This window comes from Dipodomys spectabilis, unplaced genomic scaffold, assembly GCF_019054845.1.
Source record: "Dipodomys spectabilis isolate Male_0828 unplaced genomic scaffold, ASM1905484v1 ptg000002l, whole genome shotgun sequence".
Classification (NCBI taxonomy): Eukaryota; Metazoa; Chordata; class Mammalia; order Rodentia; family Heteromyidae; genus Dipodomys; species Dipodomys spectabilis.
This window is the reverse complement of record NW_024870679.1, coordinates 28,002,337-28,017,170: the sequence shown is the minus strand read 5'-3', so window position 1 is coordinate 28,017,170 and position 14,834 is coordinate 28,002,337. Positions and strand designations below refer to the sequence as shown.

At 34.4% G+C, this 14,834-nt stretch overlaps 1 protein-coding gene across 2 annotated transcripts in view; it reads right to left on the bottom strand.

Moving 5' to 3' along the window:
- Pigk (phosphatidylinositol glycan anchor biosynthesis class K) overlaps nucleotides 1-14,834 on the bottom strand; it is a 91,115-nt gene that overhangs the window by 29,115 nt on the left and 47,166 nt on the right. Inside the window, exon 10 of one of the 2 annotated variants that reach the window (XM_042684432.1) lies at nucleotides 5,728-5,818. In XM_042684432.1, the coding sequence (XP_042540366.1) occupies nucleotides 5,728-5,818 (91 nt within the window). The remainder of the gene's footprint in view (nucleotides 1-5,727; nucleotides 5,819-14,834) is intronic. The other variant, XM_042684433.1, reaches the window with a different exon arrangement.

Sequence of the window (14,834 nt, the reverse complement as noted above, 5' to 3'; positions counted from 1 at the left end):
CTTTCATATTCTATTCATAAACTTATACTCAACTCAAAATTCAATCTATTTTTAGAAAGTGGATCAGTTTTCAAATTAATATCTGAAGAAAATGTAAATTTTACTTGTATATGGAAAAATCTCTAAATCAAACGGATTTACAGAAAAACCAATAGTTTCTTTTAAAGAGAAAGCATCAATGTAAGTATGCAAGGTTAACAGACCACTTGCTTTGTATATATTTTTCTGTAATTTCTTACACTATTCTAAATACTAATAAGCTTATTATTATTAACAAATCCTTAATATATGTACACTTTCATATACAGTAATGATCCTTACATCAACAATTATAATTTATACTTATTTCACTGCAGAACCACCAGATTGCCTAAACGTGTATAATTATCAAACCTTCCCAAAATGTTTGGCTATAAAAGGAATCTGAGCACCACAGCAAGATTTTTTGGTCAGTTAGTCACTACATTTGTTTGTGCCAGTCCTGGGGCTTGAATTCAGGGCCTGAGCAGAGTCTCTGAGCTTTTTTTTGTTGAAGGCTAGCACTCTACAACTTGATCCATATCTCTACTTCTGGCTTTTTGGTGGTAAACTGGAGATAAGAGTCAGACTTTTTGGCTGGAGTTGGCTACAAACCCCAGATTTCAGCCTCCCAAATAGCTAAAACTACAGGTGTGAGCCACCAGTCACTGGCTCAACACAGCAAGTTTTCTAATGAGGTCTTGGGTGCCCTTTACAGAACCTAACTTTCTTTACTTCTCCATATAAAAGAAACCTGAATTCAATGGCAACCGTATTAACCTAGTCTCTACTATGTATCAGACAGTCCATTTAATCAACTTCTCTACAAAAATACTAATAATATTCACAAGTACTGGGCAAGAATTTGTCTCATATTTGCTTATAGAGTGAGAATAAATTATTAGGAAGAAGAAAGAAAAGGGAGAATGACATAAAAGGGGACTTAAGATAGAGAATGAACAACAGCAAACAAGGAGCTGTTTGTTCCCATTACCTGCTGTCCTCTCACTTTATCACAACTATGCAACCATGTCTAGAGGAATTACAAGTGTTAACACATGTGCGGTGCACACCATCTTAGTGAGTGAAACGGATAAATGTCACATAGTCTAACAGTGTGCCTAAGCAGAAGAACACTTTTGAATTTCTTAGCATCATAAAGCCATGTCAACTAACCTTATTTATTACCTGAGCTATGATTCCATCTTCCTAGGAAGGAACAGATGACGGAGGGAGGAAACTGAGTGTGAGTAACTTTATCTAGAAGTGACTAGATTAAATTTTCTGCATGAAGCAGAAAGAGGGGGGGAGAGAAGGTTAGCTGATAAGAAAATAAATCCAATTACAAAAAAAAGAAAGAGAAACATTTGTTTTACTGCATTTCAGCTTCTGAAAATCATAGACACTGTATCATCAATGGTGAAATATTTATTGTTTCTAGTTTGTGGCCACAGTAAGGCTGCTATAAATATCAATGTACTGAGGTTCTCAGATATTAGCCCTTTTATTCATATATTAGAAGTACGGACTAGATTCTCAAGAACGTGGCCAAGCATGATATTCAATAGTGTCACCACTGTGCTGAAGAATATGGTTTATAACAAATGAGATGTTACCAGGTGATCTTCTTGAAAGGTTGGAAAAGTAACTGCCATAAGTGTACACAGTACCTTTTTTTCTGGAATCTCTGCCAGAAAGAGGTGATTTTAATTTTTAAGAGATCTTTATTGGGATAAATATATAATATTCACCTTTTAAAATTCAGCAGCTTTAGAATTATCTCAGTGGTATGCAATGGTGACCATTAACGTTGGAACATTTTCATCACTCCAAAGCAGAAACTATGTGCCTGCCATTAGCAGGCAGTACCCATTCTCCCACCTAATTTCAGAGCTGGACAACCATTTAGCTACTGTCTGTTTCTATGGCTCTGGATGCTCTATAGAAATAGAGCCTTTAAGCCGGGAGACGGGGGTGGCTCACGCCTGTAATCCTAGCTATTCAGGAGGCTGAAATTTGAGGTTCACAGTTCAAAGCCAGCCCGAGCAAGAAAGTCTGTGAGACTCTTACCTCCAATAAACCACTAGAAAACTGGAAGTGGCGCTGTGGCTTAAACGGTAGAGTACTCGCCTTGAGCTTAAGAGCACAGGGACAGCACCCAAGCCCCAGGACGACAAAAAAAAAAAAAAAGGAAGAAAGAAAGAAATAGAGCCTATAGAAATAGAGCCATACAATATGTGGGGGGTTTGCGACTGGCTTCGCTCTATTAACATAATGCTTATAAGTTAGACAATTCATCTGTGTCGTACAAAGTAATTGTACTTCATTCTGTTTCATTGCTGATCAATATTCTGCCATATGGATACGTAATATTTTATTTATCTATTCACCAGTTTGTGAGCATTTAGGTTGCCTACAGTTCTTGACTATGAACACTGATGCTGCAATGAGCATTTGATTTAAGTGGACGTATGTTTTCATATCTATTGGGTATACACTTATGCTAGAATCACTAGATCATGTGATAACTGTTAAATCTTTTAAGAAACTATCACATTTAGTTCCAATGTGTGGTTTAAATTTTGCCAGTTTAATGGTTAAATAATTTCACTGAATCTGTAATGTAGATTTCCTTACTAAGTTGGAGGCTCTTTTTTATTCAATGGCCATTTGATTTGTTTTTCTCTAAATCATTTGTCATGTCTGTTGTCTTTTTTTCCTTATTGAGCTTTTTTTTTGTTTACCTTTTATAAACTTGCAAGAGTTCCTTGTAAACTAAATCATTTTGCATTGTCCTCTTTGTAGACATATTTGTCTTGATTCTAAAATTTCTAACTTTATGGTCTTTATGTTATATAAGATACTCTATTTTTATGGCACTGCACATATCTCCTAGGTTTTATGGTCATTAAAAGGTTCTTCTCTACTTCTAGGATTATTCGTTCAGTAGCTTAAATGTTCATCCAACACCTTTAATTATTTATTTAACACAAGTCTTTAATATACAAAATGTATCTTAGGTACATAATGAAACACAGGTTTATATCTTAAATTGTCAAATAATTATTTTTTTCAGATTCTTTATTCCTGTACACTTAGTGTTATTGGTATTGCAAAATATAAAACAGAAAAAGAAAATATTAATGTATATATCAATTAATAATAAACCTGTCATGAAACTTTTGTTTATACACTTTCACATCAAGAATCACTGTATCCATGTCTGGTCATGAATTAGAAGCAGTGAATTAGAATACTCCTTTGTGCTCTCTTGACCCATTTGTGTATTCTTTTACCTATACTTACTTGACTGTTTGCATTTGCAAAATGCTGATTCAAACTTTTACATACTTTATATGGTTATTCATAGACATTTGTTCTTCCTCATACATTACATGATCTTTTAAAAAAAATGAAAACAAAAGCCGGGTGCCAGTGGCTCACACCTGTAATCCTAGCTATTCACGAGGCTGAGATCTGAGGATGTGGGTAGGAAAGTCCATGAGACTCTTATCTCCAATTAACCACCAGAAAGAGCTCAGGGACAGCGCCTAAGCCCAGAGTTCAAACCCTGTGATGGAAAGAAGAGGAGGAGGAGGAGGAGGAGGAGGAGGAGGAGGAGAACAATTTGTTTCCACTATAATTGAAGATTGTTAATTTGGGACAATTTGTACTTTTATGGAATTTTTTTCCCTATCATCAAGAGTTTAGTATGTCTACATTCCAAAAACACAATATATTTCCATATCTTATACTGGAGGACCTACTGTTTGCTTGTTAAATTTAATTGTAATTATTTTATAGTCCTTTTCATTATTGTGACAGAGAAATTTTCCCATATACATTTCTATGGGTTTACTGCCCACATAAAGATTCTATTTTTACTTAGCTTCTATCGCATCAGAGTAATTTACTAATTAACTTTAGCCTGTTGGGTTTCCTAGTCACATAATCATATTTGCTTGAACCACTGGAAAAAAATGGTAAATTTAGTACAAAATAATAATACCTAGAATCCTAACTAGCTACTCATTGTAAACAGCACTGTACCATATACAATGATTGCTTAAATGACTGAGACTCATTTCTCTCTTCTACTGCTAAAGTTGCTTCCATCCCTAGCTCCTCCCTCATAAGCCCCATTTCTTTGGCAGCTTCTAACTTACACTAACATCTTTGTTCAATAAAAATACAATCAACTACCATGCAAAATGTGTTTCAAAAGAGTGAAATCTGATCAAATCAGGCACTTAGAATTTTAATTATCATATGTTTATAATTCAGTGTTAACATTAATACAATACTTTATACTGCCAAAGAATAAACAACCCTACAATGTGAAATTTTTACTAGGGCTAAGTATTTCATCTTTGAGTTTACACAGTGCATAATAGCAAACCACAGCTGTGACATAAACCAAGAAGTTTATTCATTCATGTTATAAAAATATTACTGACATTTCATCTGGTCAACCATCGTAAAGGTTAATTCTTGCTTCGGCTTTCAGATTTTATCCTAGGTGAACCGTTCTTGGGCAGATCCTATTTACCTATTCTGAGCAAACCATAAACTGTTACATTGCTCATTCTTACTGTTAAGAACATATTGACTGGCTGCCTGCTCTGCTATTTAATTCATTTATGCTGAGAGTCAGGCATGAAGACAGAATTTTAAATGTGACATTTGCAGACTGTTAGGTCATTTCGGCTCTGACAACACTAGGGAATTCCTGACATATAAACTGAACCTTATTACCATGCACAGGTAAGTTTCCCAGAGGGGCATATTTCTCACTTTTCTGGTTATTTTTCACAGCATTTTAATACTAAATTTCAGTATCAATGAAAAGATATAGCCAACATCTGAAATTAAAAGCCTTTTAATAAGCTTAAACTGGCACATCTCATCAATCATACCAGCTAAACAAAAATCCTTTTGAATGAGAAAGACAGATGGAAAATCTCAAAATAATAATCAACATTCTGAAAGAGAAACTTGTGACATGGATGGTTTTTTTTAAAAAAATATTTCCTCTAATCTGTAAGAATCTGGAAACTCTGCTAGGTCTAAAAGCTATGACTTAGTCAATACACTATTTAAAATGATTAGATTCTGGCCCTCTGGAGGTCACAGGTTATGTGTTTTCAAAATTATACTAGAAAAATCTAAGCTTAAATACTTACAAAAGTGCCTTTCCTAGGATAACAAGTGTGGAGAGGATGAGAGTTATTATAATTGGAAATGAACAAACTGTCCACAGGACATTTGAAATTATGCGTTACTCGGTTGATAATGGGGTAAGGAGGACAAAGTTGGGCAACAATGTTTTTTCTTTGTAGCAATTCCAAAAATACTGAACCAAATGGTATTTTTGGCTCTTTCTCCTTGTCACTAACAAGTATTATATAAAATGGCTCAAAATGAAAGTTTTCTGAAATTAACTCTTGTCACTGTGTAATGCACAAAAGATAATCTTGATAACCCCATATTTTAAATAAGTGAGAATTCTGGTGTTACACAGCAAGTAGCCTTTGAATAATGTGCATTGAGGGAGACTTTTAACTGTAAGAGGTGAAGCCTAAACAGGGACAGACAGCCTGCAATGCCTTTCAGCTCAAGCACATTGATTCTGAGAAAGCTAACAAAAGCAATTACTTTCCCGAGATTAAAAATCTTCTTGTTTACAAAAGAATAAAATGGAGAACAAACCTGGTGTATTATCTGAGCTACAGGAAGTTGTTCAGCATATTTCAGAGGTTCCATTAGTTCTTCTTCATCTATCTGGTCTTCCTCGTAGCTACTAAAAAGAAATTTAAAAAACACAAAGCTAAGGTAAATACTGTTTTTAAATATGACAAACACTTAAATATGACACTATGATATTAATGTACATATATTTAGAGCACATTTGAAAACAAACAGTATTTTACCAATAATCTTTGGGAAAAAAAAACAACCAGTGAAAAAGTTTTAATGACATGATCAAAAATGTATTAAAAATTGACTTTTGCCTCCTTAAAGATAAAAAATACAAATAAAACCCATCTTAGTCAGCTGTGTCTGTCAAATGTTCATATTATAATACTCAAATGTTTACTGATTAAAGATATGAAAAAATGAAATGACAACATTCTTTGAAAGGTCACTTTATGTGGGAAATACTTCTTTAAGATTGACATTTAGGCCAAGTGTGGTGGCTCACAGGATCATAACTGCTCAGGAGTCCGTGACTGAGAGAATCTTCATTTGAGGGTATTCCAGGCAAAAAGTTAGCAAGACTTCATCTCAATCAATAGCTGAGAATGGGGGGTGCCTTCCTGTGATCCCAGCTATTGGAGGAAGTATAAATAGGAGAATCAAAGTTGAAGCCAGCCTAGACAAAAAATAGCTGATACATGACTCAAGGGGCAGAACACCTTCCTCAACAGCACAAAACCCTTAAGTTGAAACCCCTAGACTACAACAAAACAAAGTAATGTAAAACATGTTTTTAGAAATAGCAAACCAAATACTAGACTCCGTATTTAAATACTCTTTGCCTGTTTTCCTGAATGATTCATCAATTTATCAATATAAAATTAGGAGTTTAAAAACCTAGACTTGGAAGTTTTTTGGGAGGGAGTTGTTTTTTGTTTTTAGAAATGAAAAAAAAAAAAAGACTGGTATAAAATTCTAGGGCTTCCATAAAAAGATCCTGTCCCAAGGAAAAAGCAGATGTACACATAAACGTATAATGATATATTTGACTTCAGTTTCACAAATCTCTTAAAAGCTGTGTATATTGTTTAGGTTTAGCATAAATACAACAACTTTAATCTTGGAGAGCTTTGAAGAGTGATGCTAATGTGGGAAAATACCTGTCTCAAAGCACTGTGCTTTACAAAAGCAGAAGGGTGGTTTCCAGGAGTTAGGAGGAGGGGACAGGAGGAACTATTACTACATGGGTAAGGATTCACTTGGCAGCAGGGATGGTGGAGATGGTTATAAAAGAATGAAAATGTTGTTATTGGAGTTCTTGATTATAGCCATTCTAACTGGGGTGAGGTGGTATCTCCATGTTGTTTTGATTTGCATTTCTTTTATGGCTAGGGAGGTTGAGCATGTCTTCATGGGTCTATTGGTCATCCTTTTTTCCTCTTCACAGAAGTTTAAGTCTTTAGCCCACTTATTTATTGGGCAGTTGTTTCTTTGAGGAATTGTTGTTGGGGGATTTAACTTTTTGAATTCCAGGTATATTTTAGATATGAGACCCTTGTCCATTGTATGGCTAGTGAAGATCTTCTCCCAATCCGTGGGCTTTCTATTGATCTTGCTAGCTATGTCCTTTGCCATGCAGAAGCTCTGCAACTTCGTGCAATCCCATTTGTCCAACCTTTCTTTGATTTGTTGTGTATCTGGGTCTCTATTAAGAAAATTTCGGCCTGTACCAAGGAGACCTAGGGTTTCTCCTATTCCATCCTGTCATGTTTTCAGGGTGTCTGCTTTGAGTCTGAGGTCTTTGATCGATTTGGAGTTGATTATGGTTCAGGGTGATATATAAGGATCTAGCTTTAGTTTTCTACAGGTGAATAACCAAATTTGCCAGCACCATTTACTGAAGAGGCTATCTTTCTTCCATTCTATTTTTTTAGCTTCCTTATAGAAGATTAGGTGGCTATCGATCTATGGGTTCATTTCTGGGTTTTCAATTGGGGATGTGGCCAGAAGGGAATCCTACTGCATTTTTGGTGGGAGTGTTCAATCACTTTGGAAAGCAGTATGGAGGTTCCTCAAAAGATTCCACATAGAGCTCCCCTATGACCCAGCAATCCTACTTTTGGGCATTTACCAAAATGATCACAAACAAGACCATACTAAAGCTACCAGCACAACTATGTTTATTGCAGCATTCTTTACCATAGCTAAGATATGGAACCAACCCAGATGCCCCTTAGTAGATGAATGGATCAAGAAAATGTGGTATATATACACAATGAATTCTATGCCTCCATCAGAAAGAATGACATTGCCTCATTTGTTAGGAAATGGAAAGACTTGGAAAAAATTATATTAAGTGAAGTAAGCCAGGCCCAAAGAAACATAGATCCCATGGTGTCCCTTATTTGCAATAACTAGTATATGTCTGGGACAAGTAGAAAAGGTCAAAAGCTATGTATATATGACCAAATAAGAAGAAGTTAAGCAAAATGAACCCCAAGAGAGGGACACAAGTGATTTTTTTTTCTTGCCATTTTTTCTAACATATTTATAAGGTACCATGTGATTTTTTTGTTGCTTCGTATGTTCCTCCCTCACGGTATAACCCCTGTTTTCACTGTATTTGATGTTGGTATAATTTGGGGAGGGAAAGGAAAAAAACAAAATGTTTAAATAGGGATACAAGTTGACCCATTGCAACAATGAGATGTACAAGACACTATGTTGAAAAATGAACTTTATAATTTAGGCGGGGGGGGGGGGGGGAGGGAGTGTAGTTGTGGAGGTGGGAGGGAAGGGATAGTAGGGGAAAAACAAAGGAGGCAACAATACTTGATAAGAAATGTACTCATTACATTACTCATTACATGTAACTGTAACCCCTCTGTACAGTATTTTCACAATAAAAAACTTATTAAAAAAAGAATGCAAATGTACTGTATACCAGTAAGCTACAACATGTTTTCAATAGCAAATGCTGTATTATCTCCCATGAACTGCATTACATTCCACATTCCAAAAGTCAAGCTTTGAAACCCTATCCTCCAGTACTTCCAAATATGACTATAGTCCTAGCATGGGTCTTTAAAGAGTTATATTATGTCAATGAGGTCTTTAAGGTGAGTTTTGGAGAAATATGAGTATCCTTGAAAGTAGACAGATTAGGGAACAGAAACACAGGTAAGTCTATGTGAAGATGTGAGAAGAAAATGGCCATCTGCAATCCTAAAACAGAAAAACCTTACAAGAATTCATTCCTACCAACATCTTTTGCTCTCCAGACTCTAAGAAAGTATGTTTATCTACGTGATCTGGGCTAGTATTTTGTTATAACAACCTTAGCAAACTAATACAGTATATTTTACCACAAAGGAATATTTGCTAGTCAAAAAGCACACAAATAAAATAGCACTAATGCATCTTATAAGGCCCATTTCAAAATGTTTGTCTATATTTTTATGTGTTGAAATGCACAGCAACAAGAAGAAAAAGGAAATCATAAAATTTAAAAATCTTTGAGCGGCTCACAGTTACTAGCTACTTGAGAGGCAAAGATCAGGGATTAAGGCGCAGAGCCAGCTCAGGCATAAAAATTTGAGAGACTGCATCTTATTCAATGGCTGGGCATGGTGGCATTCACCTATCATCCCAGTGACAAAGGGAAGAACAAGTAGAAGAATCTAAACCTTTGTGCTACAAAGAACATGCTCAAGAAAATGAAAAAAAAAAATGGGAAAAATGGGCTGGGAATGTAGCTTGGTGGTCGAGTACTTGCTTAACAGGCTTCAAGTCCTGAGTTGGATTCCTCAGTACCACATAAACAAAAAAGGCCAGAAGTGGCACTGTGGCTCAAGTGGTAGAGTGCTATCCTTAAGCAAAAGAAACTCAGGGACAATGCTGAGGATCTGAGTTTAAGGCCCAGGACTGACGAAAGAAAGAGAGAGAGAAAAAAAGAGAGAAAGAAAAAGAGAAAGAGAGAGAAAGAGAGAGAGAAAGAAAGAGAGAGAAAGAAAGAAAAAAGAAAGAAAGAAAGAGAAAGAAAAAAAGAAAAAAGAAAGAAAGAGAGAAAGAAAGAAAAAGAAAGAAGGAAGGAAGGAAGGAAAGAAAATAGAAAAAAACTTACAAAAAAGAATAAAAGTTTTATAAATTATATAATGATATATAATTTATATATAATTTCATATTATTTATCAATAATACACATATAACTCAGTATAAAAGCATAAATAAGTACATTTTTTTCCTTTTTCAACAAGAATGCTTTTAAGTAAAACCAAAATATTTTTAACTGTCTCTTTTATAGTGGTCTATAGTAGAAAGAATACAGGGAAAGTCAGTTTAATGCCACAGTCTGGGCTTGTCTCAAGGTTACCAGAAATTTCATTAAATAGGATTCAAGCATGGACAGTAATTCCAGAGTATGAAGCAATATGAAGAAGTCGCTCTTCATCTACTACCTCAAAGATCTAAAGTAACCATTTCACTCACAAAGTATTTCCTAACTAATACAAAAAATACTTTACTTACACAAAAATATCTGAAATTTGGCGAACTGTTTCAAATGACATGTTTGTTGTTGTTATGATACTAGGGATTGAATTCAAGGCTGCAAGCTTGCTAGATAGGCACACTACAACTTGATCCATACCTCTAGCCTGTTAAGTAACTTTAAAAAATATATCAAGAAACAATTATGGAAAATTCATAACATTTCTATTTTTATACTTTCTGCTGAATTATGTGTAAGTCAGTTGTAGTTATCAGGAGAGTTCACATCTAATTATTTCAGCACTTAGCAACCAAAAATCTATTTGAAAATTTTCTTTAGAACTGCAATATTTTGTCAAAGATGCTCCTAGTGGAGAGTTCATGTAATCTTAAGGATCCCTACAGATATGAATGTTTATGTTTTCAGTATTTCACAATCAGTTAATGTGATTACACATGGTAAGTGTGTATTGTATGCAACTACTAGCATGGGAGTTTCAACTCTTCAGCAATGCCCCTCCCTGCCTCAGCTTTTTGCTAGATAATAGGAGATAGAATCTTGAGGACTGTTCTGCATGGGCTAGCTTCAAAGGGAGATTCTCTGCATTTCAACCTCCTGAGTAACTAGGGTTGTGGGCATGAGCCACCAGCGTTTAACATGACTACTTTATTTTTTATTGTTTTGTTTTATATGTTGTCTAGAGAAAGAGAGACAGAGACCGAGACAGAGAGAGACAGAGAAAGAAAGAGAGAGATGCTAGTTGTGGGATGTTCCTTTCATTCAAATAATTTCCATTAATCTATTTTCCAATTCTTGCTATTTTTTGGATTTTTATTTCTTTTTAAAAATTTTTTCATTATTATGTTTAGTTGTACAAAGAATTGTCATTTAACAAAACAGTTTATGAATACAACGGATGTTGAACAATGTCACTCCTGAAGGTTCAGACATCCTTTTCATTTTAAGGTTAATACTAGGATGTAACTTAAAAGTTGGCTTTTCTAGATCAAGGCTCTCAAGTATACAGATGATAGAGATCTTTTCAGTATCAAAGTTCTTATTTCTGCAAAGCTTCCTATTATAACTTTAAAATATTCTGTATTTAATTTATGGTTTTTCTAGTTCAAGTACCGAACTAAATACAATGGAGCCTGCCAAACATTCTCTCTGTTCCTTTTTATTTGATATTTCAATGTCATTTTTTGACTCTCTTGTTTCTATTAAAGTCATGCTACTATTCCTATTTTCAACACTCCAGGTCTTTCATCCAACACTCAAAGAATATCCTTTTTCCATTATCTCATTCCTACGTCCTTCACTAAGGCTTGTTTTATTAATTTAATAAGGGGCTGACTTATGCATAGAAAAAGCTGTGTAATCTTTATTTACCTGACCATTTTTAAGATTGTTTGTAGAAGACAACAAATAAAATTTGTTGATTCTGTAAATTTTAAGTCCAATACAATAATGTTACCATACCAAATGAAAATGAAATTAAATAGTTTCTAAATCCTCTGCATAAATAAAATACAGCTGGCAAATGATGAAACCTATGAAATTACCCTGTTTCTTTTGTTTTCTTTTTTCTCTTCCATAAATGCCTAGTACCCTCCAAAAAAATCTTTGTCCTCTGTGTTATCCAAGCACTCCAGAAATAACACTGTAAAATTCTTTACCATGCCCATGCATAAGATCATCTCTGACTCAGAAAGAGTAAAGTTTTTATTCTATAATGTTATATAGAACTTAGATTATTAAAGTATAAAGTGACATGGCTTATTGCAGACTAAAGTCTTAAGCATCTTTCCAAACATTGAAAATAAATTCAACTAAAACAAGAGAAAAGTAGACATAATACAAACCAAAATTAAAAATCAATAAATAACTCAAAACGCATTACCTAGAGTAACTCAAAACCAATAGAACAAAGTTCCTTAAATATCCCAGAAGTCTAACCCAATGCTTAGTATAACCTCTAATTACCTGGGAAGGGAGGTGAAGGGTAAGCAAAGGAGGAGGCTGCAATGCTTGGTAGGAAGTGTGTGCATTATCCTGCCCATGTAGTTGTAACCCCTCTGTACAGTATGTTCTCAAATAAAATTAAATTAAATTTTAAAAAAAAAACCTCTAATTACTTAAAAGCACTAGGATATAAAAGAGAAATCAAATTAGTTTATCACAATCTTTTAAAAAGGCAGAAAAAAATATTCTAATTTTAAACTAATTCCCTTTTCTTTTCTTTTCTTTTTTGGTGCCAGTACTGAGGCATGAACTCAGGGCTGAGCCTAGCCTTTTCATTCAAGGCTGGTGCTCTACCACTTGAACCTTAGTTCCACTTCCAGCTTTTAATTGTTTACTAGAGATAAGAGTCTCACAGGCTTTCTCTATGGACCAGCTTCAAACTGTGATCCTCACATCTCAGCCTCCTGAGTAGCTAAGATTACAGGCAGAGCAGCGGGCCCCTGAATTAAACTGAATTTCTAACATGCTCAAGTAGTCATATAGTTGATAACACATATTGGGCAAAATACAACTGACAAATATGACTCTGATATTACTAAAAATTTAAAGATACTGGAAGAAAAAGAGAACTCTAGTTAATAGGGACAAATGCCGATATCACAATTGTAGAAAGGTACCAAGAAACCCTATTGCATCATCTCCCTTGAGATGAGATTCCTACCCAGATACTCTGCATCATCCTTTCTCTAATTCCCATATTAAAAAATTGAGGGAAAAGATACAAAAACATGGCTTTGGCTATTATTACTCTAAAAGCTCAAGGAATAGATGAGCCAGAGGAAGGAAATCTAAAATGAGATAGAGATCAGAAAGTTAGCTCTCAAGTGAATTAAGGTTACATTAATTTATGGCCTAACTGTTGAAATGTGTTTTACTTATTATCAGCTTACAATGCAGTTTCAAAGAATATCTCCCAAGTAACTTAGTAAAGCAAGTATAATAAAATCCCAGAAAACTAAGCTCTGGTTCTCACGTGAGGGAAATTAGAAGTAATCTCATCCCTGGCAGAAGTTAAACTTCTAAATGTTCAAACAGTCTAGTGATTGGTAGGAATTGTAAGTAATTTCAATTGTAAGGAATTACCTTAGTAGTACCATGGGCAATTTTCAAATAAATTGGTGAGACTGAGCAGAGGATAGTATCAGGGGAAAAAACTGTCAAAATAATATTGAGTACTTAACTCTATACTTCATACTACTAATTCTATGAGTATATGTGCACTGTCCTAGTGGTTTTATCTTGTTTGATATATACAGAAAAAATACAAAGAAGATCCACAATTTTTTATATACTGTTTATAATTCAGTAACTTATCTTTTCATTCAATTATATGAGCCTGAATACAGCCTCTCATTTTTTTATTTGTTTTTGTTTGTTTTGTGAGCTAATGGTATAACCTAAAAGAACATGAAGTCAAAAGAATATTTTATAGCATAATTATATCAAATTCAAATTTCAGTGTTGTACTATAATAACAGAGTTGAGTGAATGTAGCCAACACCATAAGTTCAACAGAAGCTAAAATATTTTCTTTCTAGCCTTTTTCAGATTTTCTAATATTTGTGAAAGAAAATTTGTATTAAAATAGATTTGCTGAGACACAATTGCTTCAGCATGATTTTTTAACTTATCCTTCCCTCCATGCTTGATAAAAAATATACTCATTATCTTGCTCATGCAACTGTAACCCCTCTGTACAGTATTTTCACAATAAAAAACATTAAAAAATAAAAAATAAAATCCTATCCATTATTTATTTTTATGCATGGCTCTGTTAAGACTTTATAATCTTTTGCATTCTTACCTAATTGAATGGATATCATATTATTTTAAAAATTACAGGCTTATAAAAGTATAAATATTTTTCTCGCAACTACTGGCTCTGCTTAGTCATCTACATGGCCTTGGCTGTTCTTGTTCCTATTCATGTCCATCTGAATTTAATGAGTAAGTTCCATGATAAATCCTGGAAGGGCAGTAAGGATGAGGAGTATGTATGTAAAGGCAGATAGCTAGCACTTCCACTTTTTAATAATGCCACAAGATACAAATCTCTCTATTATCTGTAATCATTTGTAACGTTACTACCTATCTTATAGTTTTGAGGATTAAACAAGTTAATAATTTCAACGTTCTTAGAACAGTGTTTGGGATTTACTGAATACTGGAAATATTTATTTACTTTATAATACATAATATTGATGACATACCATGTATATCAAATGGATCCACAGCTTTTTGCCCTGACCCTCATGGACTATTCTGACTCAGAACTCTTGATTTATATGTGATAATCACTTATGCAGTCATGACTTCCACTTTTACTTAACACGAGGGCTTTGGCTCCACCAGCCTCCCCTATTGTTAAGAAAAGTTCCCTTAAGAGCTTCTACCCAACACTAGCATTCAGCAGTGGGCTGCCCGGAAGCTCTATCTTGCAGGCCCCAGAAAAAGGTTGCTGTTTTTGTTTGTTTGTTTGTTTAATCAGCTTCCCAGATTAGGTAATAAGAAGACCAAGCTAACAATTCCTGTCAGAATGAGCTATGTAGTGTGGCTGAAAAAAGTGCAAATCAAGCTATATCCCAAGTAAAGAGGCTAATACTCTACT